This window comes from Danio aesculapii, chromosome 1, assembly GCF_903798145.1.
Source record: "Danio aesculapii chromosome 1, fDanAes4.1, whole genome shotgun sequence".
NCBI classification, from domain to species: Eukaryota; Metazoa; Chordata; class Actinopteri; order Cypriniformes; family Danionidae; genus Danio; species Danio aesculapii.
In genome coordinates this window covers 14699738-14719639 of record NC_079435.1, presented here as the reverse complement: position 1 = coordinate 14719639, position 19902 = coordinate 14699738, and the positions used below count along the sequence as shown (strand labels likewise).

The 19902-nt window shown below is 34.3% G+C and overlaps 1 protein-coding gene across 6 annotated transcripts in view; it reads right to left on the bottom strand.

The window, feature by feature from the left end:
• The window catches only part of atp11a (ATPase phospholipid transporting 11A), a 146420-nt gene that overhangs the window by 34677 nt on the left and 91841 nt on the right, over positions 1-19902 (bottom strand). For all 6 annotated transcript variants that reach the window (XM_056456651.1, XM_056456653.1, XM_056456652.1 and 3 more), the window contains exons 17-22: positions 18242-18345; positions 14018-14199; positions 6656-6907; positions 5316-5496; positions 1990-2092; positions 174-319 (exon numbers count right to left, since the gene is read on the bottom strand). In XM_056456651.1, the coding sequence (XP_056312626.1) occupies positions 174-319; positions 1990-2092; positions 5316-5496; positions 6656-6907; positions 14018-14199; positions 18242-18345 (968 nt within the window). The remainder of the gene's footprint in view (positions 1-173; positions 320-1989; positions 2093-5315; positions 5497-6655; positions 6908-14017; positions 14200-18241; positions 18346-19902) is intronic.

Here is a 19902-nt window from a genome sequence, read left to right as displayed (position 1 = left end):
AGCTGCCTTTTAATATCTGATGGATGAACTCTGGGAGGAATAATGACAGCTGTGTTTTTTAAAAACACACTTCACTGATTGTTAACAGTTTAACAGACATTACTCCCATAATTCACATAAAGCATCGTAGGTGTAGGGACAAGTATGTTTGTATTGTGAGTGTTTGGGTTCACCTTATAGAAGAAATACTGGACCAGCTCAGCGATTCTGATGTAATAGTAGTGTCCATGAACCAGCAGCATCTTCTTCAGGTGTTTGAACTTGGTAATTGCATAGTCGCTGTTACGAGCTGCCTGACGCCCCTCTTTACCCATGATCCCTAGAGGCAGAAAAACAGTAATTAAAGCATGGAATACATTATTGACGTCGCTGTTAAATATACAGTTGAAGACAAAATGATTGTGAAATTCCTGTGAAATTTTAAATAATTTTCAAATGTTTTATACACTGTAAAAAATCAAGGTTTTACAGTAAAATATTTTTTTCTAACTAAAACATTTTTATTATTAAAAAAACTGAAGATTATCTGGCAACCACAACTGCCATCCATTTACTGTAAAATCAAGGAAAAACTGAAAAACCTGAGTCAAATTTCTGCCGTCCATTTTATGTGGGAGGAGAGTAGAGCCAGAGTTTAATTTAAAGATGAACAGGGAAACTCTAATGTTATTCTGCATATTATACTTAAGTTATCATATATATTAAGCATATATAACACATTACAATTATTATTTCATGAACCCAAAGAGCAGTTGGCCAATTTGAGGCAGTCACTTTCAGTAAATAAAATAAGTTCACTTGAGTATTTATTCAGTCCATGTATTTTTTACAGAAACATATTGTAAAATGACAGTTACAGTAAAGTACTGTAAAATAACACTGCAGCTGCCTGTATTTTACAGTTCAATTACAGGGTAGGTGTAAGTGATGTTTAACAGAGCAAAGAAATATGTCACAGTTTTCATAATATACTTTTCTTTTGGAGAAAGCCTTGTTTCTTTTAGTTTGACCGTAATATATATATATATATATATATATATATATATATATATATATATATATATATATATATATATATATATATATATATATATATATATATATATATATATTTATTTATTTATTTATTTATTTATTTTTTTGGGGGGGTCAATATAATTGGCCCACTTAAGCTTTTTTAAAATTTATTTACTTCAGTTGGCTACAGAACAAACAGTGTCCAATGACTTGACTATTTAACATATCTTGCCAAAGTAATCTAAATAACCTAGTTAAGCCTTTAAATTTCACTTTAAGCTGAATACTAGTATTTTAAAAATTAACTAGTAAAATAGTATGTACTGTCATCAAAGACTAAAAAGATAAGAAATTAGTTATTTAATAATTATTTAATACCACTATTATGTTTAAAAATGTGTTTAAAACTAATATTATCGGCATCACTTGAGAAATATTTTGAAATGAATTAAATTTTCAGTGTTAATAATTTTGTCTTTAACTGTAGGGATCAGTGTTATCTCAATACTGAATTTCTAACTTCATTATAATACCGTAAATAAAATAAAATATCGATACTCAATAGCATTTTTGATACCATAAGGAAATATCGTCACAGCATTTATACAATTTGTCAAATTTTTTGCATGTTTTAATTTTTTATTTGTCAGAGATCAAACCTCAAGCATAAATTAATGTTAAATATTTTAATACTACTAGTCCAGCTGTTCAAATTTTAATTTGCGCTGTCAAAAATTTGCCAAAGTATTGAGTTGTTTGTCATGTATTGTATTTGATAGTTAAACTGAAGCCTGAAACATGAAGTTCACCGCAGAAAATTCTAGATAAACTCTGGTATCAATACTGCAAAAAAGCTAAACTGTATTGTTTTGAATATTTTAGTATCAATAATATAACTAATTTTGGCAACACTATGAGAAAGAAGTAGTAACTCCTAAAATGATTTGGTTTTGAGTGCGTTCCTGAAATCACCTATGCCCACGTGAGCTTCTAGAATCATGCTGACGTCGTTGGCTCCGTCCCCGATGGCCAGGGTGATGGGGTGCTCTTTTGATGCTTTTATCAGCTTAACAATCTGAAAGAACAGTTTCATTTCCACAGGTCAAAGCAGAACAACAGAGAGATTAGATGATTAATCAGGCTTTCTGGCTGAGTGTGTTACTGAGGTGACAGGATAACAGAGAGCGCAAGAGGAAAACACTCATCCGTTCACTTAACAGGGAAACTGATTCTTAATAAATGATAACAGACCTGCTGTGAGCTTTGAGGTTGATAATCGATTGTATGTGCTTTTGTTGGATAAATATAACTTTTCGTTTAAATAATTGTTTAATAGAGACATTTGTAGACAGAAACTACATTACCCATGATGCTCACAGACCACTGCTGAACGTCTGACAATTTTTCCCAGTGTGAGAATGTGAGAGTGTATGGATGTTTCCCAGTACTGGGTTGTGGCTGGAAGGGCATCCGCTGTGTAAAACTTATGCCAGAATAGTTGATGGTTCATTCCGTAGTGGCGACCACTGATAAATAAAGGACTAAGCCGAAGGAAAATGAACGAATGAATGAATGTTAGTGAGTAAAAGGAAATGTTTAGTTTAATTTGTAAAAAACCTTTGATGAATTTCGAATAAATTATTCAATTTCCTTTTTTGTTTTTTGCATAAATGTAAAAAACTAAAAATACCACGTTTTAGACATGTGTATTTTCATTTTCAGAGAACACAATACCAATGTGTTTCCAAAGAGTGGAATAATGGAATAACCTTGATTTGCAAAAACAGACAACGCAGTAATTTTCATATATCATGTTTCTATATTGTGTATTAAAAAGTACAAAGAGTACAAAAAAACAATTTTAAAAAATTATTTATGTAATAATATTTTTTTTTAAATTATAATAAATGTATTTATATTTATAAATGGATAATAATAATAAACAATAATTTATAATAAAATGTATAATAAATGTATAATAAATGTATATATATATTTATAAATTTATAATGGTAAATAATAATTTATAATAAAATGTATAATAAATGTATATATATATATATATTCATAAATGTATAATGCTAAATAATAATTTATAATAAATGTATAATAAATGTATATATATATATTCATAAATGTATAATGCTAAATAATAATTTATAATAAAATGTATAATAAATGTATATATATATTCATAAATTTATAATGGTAAATAATAATTTATAATAAATGTATAATAAATGTATATATATATATATATATATTCATAAATGTATAATGCTAAATAATAATTTATAAGAAAATGTATAATAAATGTACATATATATTCATAAATTTATAATGGTAAATAATAATTTATAATAAAATGTATAATAAATGTATATATATTCATAAATGTATAATGCTAAATAATAATTTATAATAAATGTATATATTCATAAATTTATAATGGTAAATAATAATTTATAATAAAATGTATAATAAATGTATATATATATTCATAAATGTATAATGCTAAATAATAATTTATAATAAAAGTATAATAAATGTATAAATATTCATAAATTTATAATGATAAATAATAATTTATAATAAAATGTATAATAAATGTGTATATATTTTTATTAATTTATAATAACATTAAACAATAATTTATAACAAAAAATAATTTATGGACTACTATTTTTTTTGTTTTCTTTAAGATCTTTAAAATATATATTTTTAAAGTTTACAATTTACATGAAGTATTGAAGAGTACAATTACAAAAAAACTTTACAATTAAACTTTAAAATTAACAATGGAATTTTCTGTTGTTGCTAAATATCTCCTCATATTTTTATTTAAAATTCAGAAGAAATCATACGGTCCATTTATAAAACAAAACAAATATTACCTTTACTCAAACCCATATCTTATAAATCCATAAAAACAGAATTGTCAAGTGGTCTCTTATTTAATTTTTTCCTGCTGTTTATTTACCATTTTACCATCATTCTTTAAAAAGCATCACTAATGCACTTGATATTTGAAGCAACTAAAATATCAGTTTCTCTTTTAGCACACGTGATTTAGTACACAGGATTTAGGTGTACATTTGATGTCAGTAATTGTCTTGTAATGCTGAGTTCTGTCAATTCTTCGCTTTACAGAGTCTGCTTTTCCCAGCAGCCCAGAGAGTGACTGACAGGTTTAGCACGCAGTAAACGACAAAGAGAAAGAGAGCAGAGTGTGTTCTGATTGTGCTGTGTTGAGTATCCCACACACAGACACTGAGAGATTACAGTAAGCGAATGAGGACAACCTTCCCTGGCAGGTGGCTTTGTGTGTGTTTGTGTGTGTGTATTTGTGTGGCCCAGGTTTTTTCATCACTGTGGGGACAAAATGTTCCCGAATACAGTCCACACCCAAACCTTAAATTACTCATAATAACTGGAGCTCACAGTGGAAATGACTAAAACACCTGCTAAATATTGTTTATGCTACAAAAGTATGTTAATGTAGTAATCTCTTTTCATACAGTTCACTAATTACTATCATTATGATATGTGTGTCAATGACACGCAGTGAGTGCATATGGACCCAAAGTGAACAAGTAGTTTTAATGAGGTATCTACATGTCAACACTGTCTCTTTAGGGAAAAAATATGCAAATACTGCAATATGGATCTCAATGGTTTCCAAACAAGTTTGTGACAAATGAAAGGTGACTAAATGGTGACAGAGTTGTAAAATTTTTGGTGAACTAACCCTTTAAGCCTAAAGATACCAAATTAGTGTTAAGTAAAATGTTTGTTAATGTAAAATAAGTTGGTCAAAAAACAAAGAAACAAAAAAAAAAAAAACTTACAAGATGCCAAAGGAATCCTTGTAATTTAAGTGGTAAATCTTGTTCCACACACATATAAGATGCTAATTTAGTGAATTCACTTTAAATTTAAAGGTAGTTGTCATAAATGAAATTTGACAGTGTCCATGCTGTAGTTTCCACTTGATTTTGATAATGCAATTGTTTTTGTATCTGTATATATACAGACAATGTACTGGTAATTTAATGGCAGTAAATTATTTTCTAATGACGTTACTGTACAAAATGACTGAATATCAAAAATATTGATATTCAGTTAAATAATTCATATTAAAATATATTAAAAATATAATTAATATTAAAAATATTATAAAAGTATAAGTAATAAATCATCAAGTGTAATCCTCAATTATATTTTTGGGCTATTCTTATATTGTAATATTCTAGTCTCAAGTTCAGTTCAAAGAGTTTTGGGTGATCCTGATGCATCACCTGTGCTTTTTGTAAAGGTGCCATGCGACAGCAGAGTACAGCGCTGCAGTTCCTGCAGATCTCCAGGAAAATCTCCTTATAGTTTCCACCATTGCTGGTTGCCTCCTGTGTCGGCTTCAGCACAGCTGACAGTGTCGCTCCATCTATGATCAGACCATAGTCCTGGAAATCACCGGAGAGCCTGTAGAAACATGTACAAGTGTGAGGGTCTCTGTGAGCGTGTAAAACTACAAATAAAACTAAAACTATTGACCAAAAAACATTTTCTGTAACTGAACAAAAAATGAAAAACAAAATGAAATTTACAACAGTTATTGAAAAACTAAATTAAATAAAATATTATTTAGCAAAAATAACAATCGCTTTCAAAATTAATAAGCACTGATTCTGTGGTGGAAAACATCTGTAGACGTGCTTTTACAGACAAAATCATATTTTCTATATAAACATAAAACATTTCTACAGTTGCCAAATTATGTAAATGAGGCATGTTTAACTACATACACGATCTTTAATATAAAGTTCGTCTGAAGTCTTCATAATTTTTACCTTTATTTGCTCGAGCTGCATTTCTGTGGTTTTGCACTGCAAACAAATGCTTTTCTTATATGTTCTTTCTAAGATCTTTTGGTCTTGTTTCTAGTCCAAATATCGAAATTCTTAAATCAAGAAGAATTTTCTAGACAAGCAAAAAATATTGTCTTGTTTTCAGAAATAATATGGCAAAATAATCAGCCAATGGGGTAAGCAAAATAATCAGAAGGAATCAAAATAATCAAAATAATGTCAAAAGGAAAAACAAGGTTATTTTTGCTTACCCCATTGGCAGATTACAGAAACATGTCAAAAAAGCATTTTCATTAAAAAAATAAAATAAAATAATAAAAATCTATTAATTTACATTTATTACTAAGAGGTTCGCACAAGAGTTAATGTAAGCTGTGCAAACACTAAAGCTTGCTCTGGTCGACACTAGAAGAGTTCTTTTAACTCAAGAATAACTAAAACGAATAAAAGCATTAATAAAACAAGCTAAAACAAAACCTGAAAATTTACAGCTAATTTAAAAATAGAATCAAAATAAAAATAAATGTAAAAATTAAAAGCTATAATAACCTTGGAGTGTATACAGTCAAGCCCAAAATGATTCACACATGTTTGAAATGGCCCAGGCTTCTCCCAAAAGATAATAATATGATGTACAAGAGGCATCGTTGTGGAAAAATATCCTCCGCTTTTATTTTCATTTGAACAAAAACTTCAAGTCAGAATTTGAATAATTTTATGTTTGATTGAACTGTAAATATCTGTGAATGTGTATCTATTTTCTGCAGACTCACCCTGAGAAAGTGTCTCTGGTCATGCTGCCGTGTTGCCTCAGAACTGTCCTGCTCAGGTCAAACAGCACATCGTGGAGACTCTGCTCTTCTGTCCGCTTGGTCGTCAGTTCCAGGATCTGTGTATTGCGATGGAACAACTTGCTAGCATAGCATGTGGCTGCCGCCGTCTCCATTTTGTCTCCTGTCAAAACCCAAACTTTTATGCCAGCCTTGTGGAGGGACTCAATGGTGTCGGCAGCTTTATCCTGCAGCCTGAAACACGAAAATAACATTAAAGAACATTTCATATCTTTGTTCATGGTATTAGCAAAGAAAACAATTCTACGCGCCTGTTTTTGAAACCTGGTTTAGGAGATTAAGTTACAGTATGTGTTGCCCATGTAACAACTGAGATATGGGTTGACAAACATTTATTCATTCATTCATTTTCCTTCGGCTTAGTCCCTTATTTATCAGCGGTCGCCACAGCTGAATGAACCACCAACTAATCCAGCATATGTTTTACGCAGCGGATGCCCTTCTAGCTGCAACCCTGTATTGGGAAACACCCAAACCCACTCATTCACACACATACACACTCATACACTACAGCCAATTTAGTTAATCCAATTCGTCTATAGCACATGTCTTTGGACTGTGGGAGAAACCGGAGCACCTGGAGGAAACCCACGCAAACACAGGGAGAACATGCAAACTTCACACAGAAATGCCATCTGGCTTACCCGAGGCTTGAACCAGTGACCTTCTTGCTGTGAGGCGACAGTGCTAACCACTGAGCCACCGTGTCGCCTAGGATGGATTTTGTTTGTAATAATAAAATAAAAATAGTTTTAACCCTTATAGCCTAACACTTTTTACAACATTATACATAAAAGTATTAAGCAGCACAACCATTTTCAACACTGATAAGTCACCTTTTGCACTTATTTCTCATTGTAATAATTTTTCTTAATATTGGCATTTTACTGTATTTTTGATCAAATAAATGCAGCCATGATTTTCATTAGGGATCACATGGTTTCTGACTCGATCTGAAACGGATACCTATACGTAGTATATATGTGTGTGTGTGTATATATACATATATCTATATATCTATATATCTACACACACATATATATATCTATACATGTATATATATATATCTATATATATATATATATATATATATATATATATATATATATATATATATATATATATATATATATATATATATATATATATCTATACATGTATATATCTATACATGTATATATATATATATATATATATATATATATATATATATATATATATATATATATATATATATATATATATATATATATATATATATATCTGTATATATATATACACATACATATATATACACATATAGAAACTGTAAACATTTGGACATTTTCATAAAGAAAAAAAGGATTAATCACATGAAACTTTAAAATTTAGTGAAATTAATTACTCTATAAAGCCTACCGAGATGTCAATTACAATCAATTTCTCTTTCTACCAACAAATTCAGTTGACCTGTCACATGAACTTGGACCTAAACAGTACAGTAGCCAAACTGCATAAAATACACAAGTGACAATTACGCAGTGTTTGCTTTGATAGTCTGTATAGTCCGGTAACATCAGTAAGGTTTGGCATGTGTTTCTTCATTGCGCAGTGCTGGAGTGAGGGTTAATGGACATTGCTCTGCATGGCTCGCTGGCGGGCAGGTCTTCTACCGCAGTGTGGAGTCTCAGCCCACTTCACTCCGTAATTAAGAAGCCCAGCAGTCAGGATTCACAGTGCCAGATAATTACAAGTCCACCAGTCACTGCACCTCACTCACAGCCCAGCCACGCAGCAAGACACACACTCATGAACAAACCACACCACACTCCAATAATACACACTTGAATAACATTCCTCAGAGGCATTCAACTCAAATTCAACGAAATCCCAGCATTTCATTTGACATGTCATTCCTTCATCTGACTTTGCCAATAATCAGTTTTGGCTACGTAACCATTCGTAAAAAATCTTGGCTTCAAGTCACTATGAAACCTGTTGTCTACACATTCCTGGCTTTACATGAATGATTAATATTCTTTATTAGAAGGATAAAGACATCAGCTGCGTAAAGTATATGCTGGAATAGTTGGTGGTTCACTCCGCTGTGGCATCTGTCTTCATAATAACATGCTGGACATGATGTCACCTAGGCCAAGTGGGTGGGGTAATAATAAATACATATATATGTGTATAATTTTTAAATCTATTACTATTTAATCAGTACCAAAATTAAATTGACCCTGGGTGTGATCACGTTGCCAGATTTTTAAATAGAAATCCATATGATTTCAAATGTTGAATTTCATTTTCTTTACTGAAATTAAAATCAAAATAAAATAATAATAATTACAACCACACAGATATATGTTCGAATGAATTAAAAACTAATAATAAAGAAAAAAATTAATCTATTATTTACTTATAAAGTAATAGTTATATTTCTAAATAGAAATCCTTATTATTTCAAATGTTCTATTTCATTTTCTTAGCTTTAATTGAAATAAACATTTAAATAAAACAATACTAATTGCAACTATATGGACATATTTACTAATAAAATTAAAACTAGTAACAAAGAAAAAAAATGAAGTCAATTATTTACTAAGTACCAAAACTAAAATGACCCTGTGTGCGATCACGTTGCCAGATTTCTAAATAGAAATCTTTATTATTTAAAATGTTGAATTTCTTTATTTTTTGTTTAAAATTGTGTAAAAAAAAATTACAACTAAATGGCTCGTTTCCACTGACTGGTACGTTACGGTTCGGTTTGGTACTGGTCACCTTTATCAGGCTTGCGTTTCCACTAACAAGGGTACCCTTTTGGTGGGCGTGGTGTATGACAGAAAGTTTCAGTCGACGTCATTCTCGCTGGAGGAAATGTCTACAATAAAGCTGTATGGGTCATTCACATATCATATGAGAAGCACTTCTCACAAAACAGATGCTTCATACACATAAATACTTGTGTAGAAATGTTTATTACTAACTTTTCAATGAACATGAGTTGATTATAACTGCAGATCAATGACAGTGCGAAACGGCCTACTGTAACGTCTGTAATTATATTAAATAACTAAATTAATGAACATATATAAACACAAACAGCCCCTTACAGTCTCCGATATGTTACCAACTACAGAAGAACTCCACACAACAGACATTTCGTCTGTATTTAGGTTCAAAAACAACACAATATATAGCCTCTCATCTGTGTCTGTAATCTTCAGCAGCACATGTAGCCTCTGTTAGAGAACAATTCCATCATTCTGAGTTCATATTAGTCCAAACGGTGATAATAACAATAATAGTTAAACAAGGCAGTTTGTTCATGTTTGCTGATAAATAATGTGCTCCTTTTTTCCGGCTTCTCTTTTGTTTCTTCACGCTTCACTCTCGCGTTTGTCAGTGTCTGACAGGATCGGGTTTCCGAAGCTCGTCAATAATCAAGCGCAGGTTATTATCATCAGCTCAATAAGTTTGTTATTTCAGATATAATGTTAGACGCACGGCGAGCGCAAGGAAGAAAGCGAAACCGCTCGCGCCTCAGACTGCCTCGTAAAAAACTACGCGGCACAGGGTAAATCTGCTCTACTCCATGGCTTTGTGGCTGTTTATCAAGACGACGACAAGGTTTGTTTGAGCCCGGGTCGACCATGGCTCGTTATTATATGTATAAATAATTCCGCTGTAATCTCTCGGCTGTGCGTATATTTTAAATATGGCGGTTTTTTGTTTTCATTCTGGCTTGTTGCGTAAGCGAATGACGTATCTCTGTAAACCAATAGCGTTCAGCTGCGCGTCTAGCTCCGCCTTTTGGTAGCCTTTCTCGTGTTTGGTACCCTTTCGAAAGGGTGCTGAACAAGTGGTACGGTACGGTTCGGTACGCTTTTTGACAGTGGAAACGGCTATAAAAGCGTACAAAACCAAACCGAACCGTACCGTACCACTCAGTGGAAACGGGCCTTTAAAGACTTATAATAAAGAAAAAATTGATCTCTGTATTATTAATCTATTATTACTCAAATTAATTGGACCCTGGGTGTGATCAGGTTGCCAAATTTTGAAATAGAAATCCATTCATTCATTTTCCTTTGGCTTAGTCCCTTTATTCATTAGGGGTCTCCACAGCGGAATGAACTGCCAACTTATCCAGCATATGTTTTACACAGCGGATGTCCTTCCAGCAGCAACCCAGTAGTGGGAAACATCCATACACACACATTCAAACACATACACTACCGCCAATTTAGTTTATTCAATTCACCTTTGGCGCATGTCTTTGGACTGTAGGGAAAACCGGAGCACCCGGAGGAAACCCACGCCAACTCCACCCATGCAAACTCCACCATGCCACCCTGGCTATAAACTTGACAAATGAAATTTCGCTATTGTGATTGCACCTTAAGCAAGCAATTGATGCAAATTCACATTGTTTTGACATAATTCTTTGTTTATACAGTAAGTCAGCGATGCTCATCAAATTATCCTCCCATATATTTGACTATAGCGCATGATCTTGAGTGACCTCTTAAAGACACACACAGGCTGGTGCCTACGGGGGCCACTGATTGCATCTAATCAACACAGGCCTTACAAAATAAGTTCCCGTGCAGTAATCACTGTTTGTTTGCTCTGTCATATTCATTAAGGTGGCAGACGTGGATTGATGTGTTTATTTATAACGCGAGGGTTGGACGGCCTCCATAAGTGCATAAGCCAAAACAGCAGTTCATCAGAAGCGTGTCTGCCGGCCCCCCGATTGATTCAAGAGGGGGTCTAATTACGTTAGATGCTCATTATCAGGACAGCGGAGCCTAACGGATGGGCTCTATTGATTGCCTGTGCAATTAACGTTAACTCACACTGGTTCTGTCAGGGCCACGGGTGCTCACGTGGGCATCAGTCAGGGGACGCTGGATCTGTAGCTCTCTTTCATCCCGTTATTCGGTCAAACGGATGTTGGCATTCAGCCAGTTTAAAATCTAATACTGCTAATGCACATTTGTGCTCGATTTCAGTTCAGGAAAATGCACCTTGCTTATTTAGGCAAATGCATGATGCACTTTATGGAAAATGTTAAGTTATTATTAACATGCGGATGGTTTTATTGCGCTGAAAAGCAATATTGGACTTGGTTGTAAGTGAGTTGGACGTCATAGTTCTATATATTCCAACCATATGGATTTTTTTGATGGTGTGGTTGGCTCCTGGGATAGGCAATAGGGCTGTAATTCTTAGCACTAAAAGGAAAAATCTGCATCTCATAGCTTCTGTAGTGTGACCTGATATGCCTGTTTTAAGGGTCCAGTGCAAAATTTTGTTGCCTTGTTCCTCACTGGAGTTCATTTATTTATAAACAAATAAATACTAAATGTTTGTTTCTGTCTTTTAAACTCATTTCAATGCGATTTAGACCACTAAGTAAAAAATGTCCACAGATTTCATGTCAGAAATATGCCCACCATGCTGTGTAATAGAGGTCTGCATTTCCGTGGCTGTAGGCTACTGCGGGAGTGGTGGGACCCGACCAGATTTTTTGCAGCGCAGGAATAATTTTCTAAATAAAACGCGAAAGCGGTCGGTAACTTGGTGTAATATGAACAGGAGCGGGCGGTCTAACAATACAGCACTCCCGAGTCCCGACGTTATTTCAGAACAGCATATCTGTGGTTTCCTCATTCTTATTTGGCACCAGTAGAGCCAAAGCTCACCACCGTTACACATGCTGAACGCATGGACCAGTGCTTTCTGAATTTTTTTTTTTTTTGCAAGTCTGTGCACGCATCATCTGCATAATGGTCCTCAAAGTGGGCTTTACCAACATGGGAGAGGGAAGTGAAGATGCTGTATCCTTCAGCTTGCATTAGAAAATGGTCAGTTTACTGTTAGTAAACCCACATCAGGCAAGTCTGATGTATGGGGTCTTTTTCATGTGTCATAAACGCAAATTGAAAAACCTTACCCTTTGCTCGATGTGATAATACCTCAAAGTTTTACCCTTTAGCAGTCACAAGACTGGAACCTCAGGTTTAAGGTGGCACTCATGTCTCATCAAACTGACATTAAGCCTACAATCCTTGCACAACCTACAGTTTTATCTGTTATCTCTCTTTTTTGGTAGTAACCAATTTAAACGTGAGATTTTGGAAACCAGATCAAAATTTAGCAGGAACGATCGGGTTGGGTAGAAAATGGGGCAGGTTGGGCAGCAGGTAAATAAAGGCTGAATATACAGCGGGAGAGGTCGGGTGTGGAAAAAAACCTTGCAGGAGCGTGCAGGAGCTGGACTAAAAATTAGTCCTGTGCAGATCTCTACTGTGTAGATATATATATAGAGAGAGAGAGAGCAAAGAGAGAGATATAGAAAATTTTCTGTTTCTCTGTATTTATTTAATTAAAACTGTGTTATTTTGAGCATTTTTAATAACAAAAAAGATAATCAGATATGTTTATATAAATTTTTAGTAGTGCTGGGCACAGATTAATAACGATTAATCGCATTTAAAGCTGCTTTATTATTAAAGTTTTTTTATGGAACATGTGTATATTTATTTTGTATGTGTATGTATATATATATATATAAATGCACACATCCATGTATATATTTGAGAAACAGATATAAAATACTTATGTATATAATATAAATTTAATACAAATTTAAATATATATGCAAAAAAACAGTGTTGTATATTTCTGTTTTTATAAATGTATGTGTTACATATATATACACATTCAATTCAATTCAATTCAATTCAGTTCAATTCACCTTTATTTGTGTAGCGCTTTTACAATGTAGATTGTGTCAAAGCAGCTTCACATATAGGATCATAGTAAATAGGTCTTATGTCAAAACAAACTTTTATTTTGCATGTGATTCATTTCAATTAATCTTTGCCCAGCACAATTTTTTTGTCAACAAAATACCAATGTTTACACATGAGTTCAGAAATCAATAGTTTGTGGAAAAACCCTAATTTTCAATCACAGTGAATGAAAAAAAAACTAGTTGCAAATTTCTAAAGAAAAAACACTCTAAATTGCATTTTTAAAATCTATTTTCTGTTTTGTTTTTGTTTGTTTGTTTTTTTATCTGAAACGTGTATACATCCCACTGTATATTTAAAATATTTTTCAAAACATGCATTCCAGATTTTACTCACACTGATCACAAAACGTTTTGGATACCAGTCAGACAACTTCTGTCATTTCTGCACTTTGAAATACAAAGTTTGATTCCCTTCAGTGCAAGAGGTGTTTTTCAGACGGTATTTGGTGAATATTAATCAGGCAGTGATTTACCTATCTTCCACAGCCGTGGCTCCCAGCAGGATGAAATCCTTTTCAATGACATCGTAAGCTTCAGCCAGTTTCCTGTCGCGCTCCTGCAGAGCTAGTTTAGCGCTGGTGAGCAGACGACAAGTTTCTTCATACTCCTCCTGAGACAGTCTCTTATAAGCCACACAGAGGGTCCGTAAACCTTCCTACAGGGGCAAGATTCGAAACAAAATATTAGAGAAAACTAAAAGTCCTAATAGAATATATTTAGTCCTAGCATAAACATAATCAAAGACTATAGAATATAAAAGGGACTTTGACATAACGCAATGAACAATCGCTTTGCTATGAAAAGTGAACATGTTGGCGTTATTGACTCTAATACCAAAAAAGTTTTACTCTGTGGTACAACAAATGGAGATATTTTGAAGAATGTTCATGATGCTCTTTTACGTTGAAAGATGGATGAATAGTTTTGTTTATGGTCTGGACTCATCACTGTTTTCATGTACATGTAAAGCAGCCAATCACAGCTTGTGTTGAACAGTGTCATGGTTATGAAAAGTATTATCATGACAAGTGGCAATTGTCACAGTGGTACACAATGGCCTCCTTCTTCTAGATGAGGGGGTTTGCCATAATGACAGCTTTGTTTGCAGACAAAATAAAGGAATTTTAACACATATATATATATATATTTATTCTCAGGATTGCTAGCTTCCTGCCAATGGTGAGTTAAAGTTGTAATGTCGTTGAAGTTAACATTTTTATGAACATTTTTATTAACACCAAAACAGCCCACATGGGTTATGCATTAATTATTATGTCAAATATCACTTTTTATGAACACAAATATCACCTTTATGTCTTTTTTAAAATGCAATATCCACTGGGCATTGTTTGTGCACATAAAAGAGCAGCGTGAGCATTCTGCAAAACATCTCATTATAAGTTCCACTTAAAAAGACCCAAAAATAAACATCCACTCACTATTTACTCACCCTTGGGTGGTTTCCAATACCTTTATGAGTTTCTTTTTTCTGATCAACACAAAAGAAGATACTCTGAAGAAATTTGTAAACCGGTAACCATCGATAGTAGAAAAAACAAATACAATGGAAGTAATTGGTTACCAGTTTCTAACATTTTTCAAAATAACTTCTTTTGTGTATAATATAATAAAACTATAAAAGTAAAGTTCGTAGACAAACTTTATGGTGGCTTGAGAAAGCCCAGTCTGAAGGTTTGAAGAAGTTTTAAAGTTTATATAATTAAAGTAGTTTTAAAGAAGTTTGAAACAGTCGGCATGGATAGATATATTAGCATGTTTCTAGTATGGATTGGCATGTTTCTTGCTAGGTACTTGATAGGTTGCTAGGGTATTCTGAGTGGTTGCTAGGTGGTTGCTAAGACGTTGTTTGAGTGTTTTGACTGGTTGTTATAGTGTTGCTATGCGGTTGCTAAGATATTCTGAGTGTTTGCTAAGGCGTTGCTAGGGTGTTTTATGTGGTTGCTAAGGCATTGCTAGGCGGTTGCTAGGTTGTTCTGAGTGGTTGCTAAAGCGTTACTAGGGAGGTTGCTAGGGTGCTCTAGGAGGTTGCTAAGGTGTTGCTAGGGTGTTCTAAGTGATTGCTAAAGTGTTGCTAAGCAGTTGCTAATGTGTTCTGAGTGGTTGCTAGGCAGTTGCTTGGGCATTGCTAGGGTGCTCCGAGTGATTACTAAGGCATTGCTAGGGTGTTCTAGGTGGTTGCTAACGCATTGCTAGGTGGTTGCTGAGGTGTTCTGAGTGGTTGCTAGGGTGTTCTAGGTGGTTACTAAGGCATTGCTAGGCAGTTGTTAGGGTGTTCTAGGTGGTTACTAAGGTGTTACTAGCTAGTTGCTAAGGTGTGCTGAGGGGTTGCTAAGGTATTCTGAGTTGTTGCTAGGCAGTTGCTAACAAATTACCATGGTTCTAGTATAAAAAAACATGTTGCTACCATGTTTCTAGCATAAATTAGCATGTTGTTAGCATGAATTTAGTATTAGCATGTTGCTAGTGTGTTAGTATGCTTGTTAGTATGTTTCTAGTATGGATTAGAATGTTGTTTGTATGAATTGTTATGTTGTTAGTATGTCTAATGTAAAGTCAATGGCAGTTTTTTACAATGGAAGTCTATGGAATAGCTACTAGGGTGCCATAAGTGGTTGCTAGGGTGTGGCTAGTAAATTGAAAGTTGATCAGTGATTGGCAGATTGGTAGTCTGAGTTAAATGAGCCCAACCTTAGGTCTGTGTGACATTGTGACACAAAGTTATGAGGTCACAAAGTTTGGTTCAATGTGAAGTTAATGGGACTTTTCCAAATTTTCCGGGTTAGTTTTCGGAAAACCGAAAGTCGGATCAGTTGGAAAAGATAGAGCAACTTAATTCAGTATAGTTTGGAGGTTTGGAGTTGGTTTGGTGGTTGTATAGTCGTCATTTGTTTGAGAATTCCAACGATTCACTAGTAAAAAAAAACGTCCCTATTATCACTGGTGATAGAAATGTCAGCTTGGGCTCCTTCAAGCTGTCTTGAGAACACCGAGTCTATTGTGTCTGCCACTACAGAAACCTTTTCACAACGCCAAGCAAAGTCATGAATCAGCACAGACACCAATGCAATCAAACCCTTTTCTAAAGTGATGTCATTCCTGACCCAGATCTGTGAGAAACACAATGAAGTAACATAGAGCTGTGTCAGTCTAAGACATCAGATCCATTCCTCATGCCTGCGACCACAATAACATTGTTTTTCTCGAGATGATTTCATTAAATGTTGAGTTTAAGATCATTTCATCGAATTATGAACAGGAAATTACTTCTGATGCTCAAGACAATAAACTAATAATAGTTGTTTATAACACTCATCCCTCTTATGAAAGCTAATGAGATAAATGCTGGTCTGCAATGGTAATAGAAAGACAATGGTGACTTTAGCTATGTTTCCTCACAAAGAAGTGAATAAAATGTTTGCGGCAAACTGGAATATTGTAAAAATCGTCACTAACTAAAAAATGGTGGCAAATATCAAAAAGAAAAATTGAATTTTCTGCAGTAGCAAAAGCCACCATGGGTCTTTTTCCTGTATAACAAATACATTTAGGCTCAAAAGGGGAAGACAATGGCTTTTCTATTGTAGTTTATTTTTTAGAAAGTATTTTTATGTCCATTTTTGTAAATTTATGGCAATCTTAGTGTTTCCATCAAGCATTTCTTTTTTGCAATATCCTAAAATAGTTGGAAGGCAACATTTTGCATTACATTTACATTTAGTCTTTTAGCAGATGCTCAGTGATTCAACAAGACGTGCTACATACAGTAAGTGCTAATTATACTATTTACACTACCTGACAAAAGTTTTGGGAACAACAAATAATAACTTGATCTAGTTGATCTTTTGGTTTTAGAAGTGGCTTATATGAAAGGCAAAGGCCTCTAGATTTCGCTTATTTTACCAAAATAAAATATGATCATGTCTTGATTTTTAATTATTTAATTAGGACAGTAAGGTCCGACTTTGCTTAGACAAAAGTCTTGACAATTAACAGAAATAATGTACAGTATAGAATATAAAGTCATGGTGCAGTGGAAAAAGAGTTAATATTGTGTATGACTACCATGATCTTGGATGACCGCATCCATACATCTCTGCAATTACTCAAATTACTTATTAATAAAGTCATCTGGAATGGCAAAGAAAGCGTTCTTGCAGGACTCCCAGAGTTCATCAAGAGTCTTTGGATTCATCTTCAATGCCTCCTCCTTCATCTTACCTCAGACATACTCAATAATGTTCATTTCTGGTGACTGGGCTGGCCAATCCTAGAGCACTTTGACCTTCTTTGCTTGCAGGAACATTATCCTGCTGAAAAATTGATGCGGGTGTTGCTTAAAGTTTCATAAAGATGAAAGAGTGTTTTCTCTACAGGTGGTTTGTCAAGCCCACTCACCTGTGTTAGGCACACAAGGAATTGCCTAATGTTTTGAGGTTTGGAGGAAACATAGCTATTGTCTTCGGTTTTTCTTTATTTCTTATTTTCAGGAATATTTCAGCTACTTTCAGGCTCTCTTTCAGGATGATGCTTAGGCTAAACAAAAGTTGCATAAGCAAACACATTTGGGAGGAGCTTTTTTTTCTTCTTCATCAAGATGTAGGAAGGTGCTTTCGTGGGCTATAAATAGGTCTGCTAAAATAAGAAAGAAGATGAAGATGTTTCTAATTTCTGCTCACCACAGCGTTGTGCTCGACTCGCGCTCTGACCTGCTCCACCTTCCCAGAAACCACCCGTGGGAAAACAGAGGAATCGGCACCTTTACAGAACAAGTAGTACTCGCCTAGAGCAAACAAACAATTGAAGAAAAAATAATTAGCAACTATACAAAAAACTGCCTTCAATAAATAAGTCTATAACAGGTATTAATTCGTAACAGCAGGCCATATGATATGTATTTATTATTAGGTTTACTACAAGTAACAAGTTTTAATGTTCAAAAAAAAGCATAATTTTTAACACATACTGGGAATCATTGCACTACCTCTATTCTCTATTTGAAACATTGGTTTACAAGTGGGTAGCACTGTCACCTCAGCAAGAAGGTCGCTGGTTCGAGCCTCGGCTGGATCAGTTGGCTTTTCTGAGTGGAGTTTAAATGTTCGCGTGGGTTTCCTCCGGGTGCTCCGGTTTCCACCACAGTCCAAAAACATGTGCTATAGGTGAATTTGGTAAGCTAAATTGTCCGTTGTGTGTGAATGAGAATGTAAGGATGTTTCCCAGTGATGGGTTGCAGCTGGAAGGACATCCGCTGCGTAAAACATATGCTGGATAAATTGGCTGTTCAATCGGCTGTGGCGACCTCTGATTAATAAAGGGACTTAGCCGCAAATAAAATGAATGAACGAAGGAATGCGATTGAGTTGTGGTCTTACAAAGCCCCTCCTCCTGAAAGCCTCAAGTGCTTTGATTGGCCAGCTGAGCAAGTGTATTGTGATTGGCAAATCACCTCAAGCAAACAAACTACAGGTCTGAACAAACTACAATTGTCTAAGCTTAAAAATTATGTATGTGTTTTATTTTGTCACATAGATATTTACATTTATCTCATATACATACACTCACTGACCATTGTATTAGGTACAACTGTCCAACTGCTCGTTAATGCAAATTAATGCTAATCAGCCAATCACATGGCAGCAACTCAATGCATTTAGGCAAGTAGACATGGTCAAGACAATCTACTGAAGTTCAAACAGAGCATCAGAAGGTGAAGAAAGGTAATTTAAGTGACATTGATCAGTGGTGTGGTTGATGGTGCTAGACGCGCTGGTCTGAGTATTTCAGAAACTGTTGATCTACTGGGATTTTCACACACATCTCACACCATCTCTAGGGTTTACAGAGATTGGTCCAAAGAAAAGAAAATATCCAGTGAGCGGCAGTTTTGTGGGCGCAAATGCCTTTATGATGATGACTTCCAGCACGATAACGTGCTATATTATAAAGTGTGAATCATATCAGACTGGTTTCTTGAACATGACAATAAGTTCACTGTACTCAAATGGCCTCCACAGTCACCATAACTCAATACAATAGAGTACCTTTGTGATGTGGTGGAACAGGAGATTCGCATCATGGATGTGCAGCCATCAACTCTGCAGCAAATGTGTGATGCTAACATGTCAATATGGACCAAAATCTCTAAGGAATATTTCCAGTACCTTGTTAAATCTGTGCCACAAGGGATTAAGGCAGTTCTAAAAGCAAAAGTGGGTCCAACCCGCTACTAGTAAGGTGTACCTAATAAAGTGGCCAGTGAGTGTATATAACATGTAGAAACAGATACGTAGTTTGATGCTGGCATTGGTTTTTAATATATAATCTTTAGCTCGAGTCA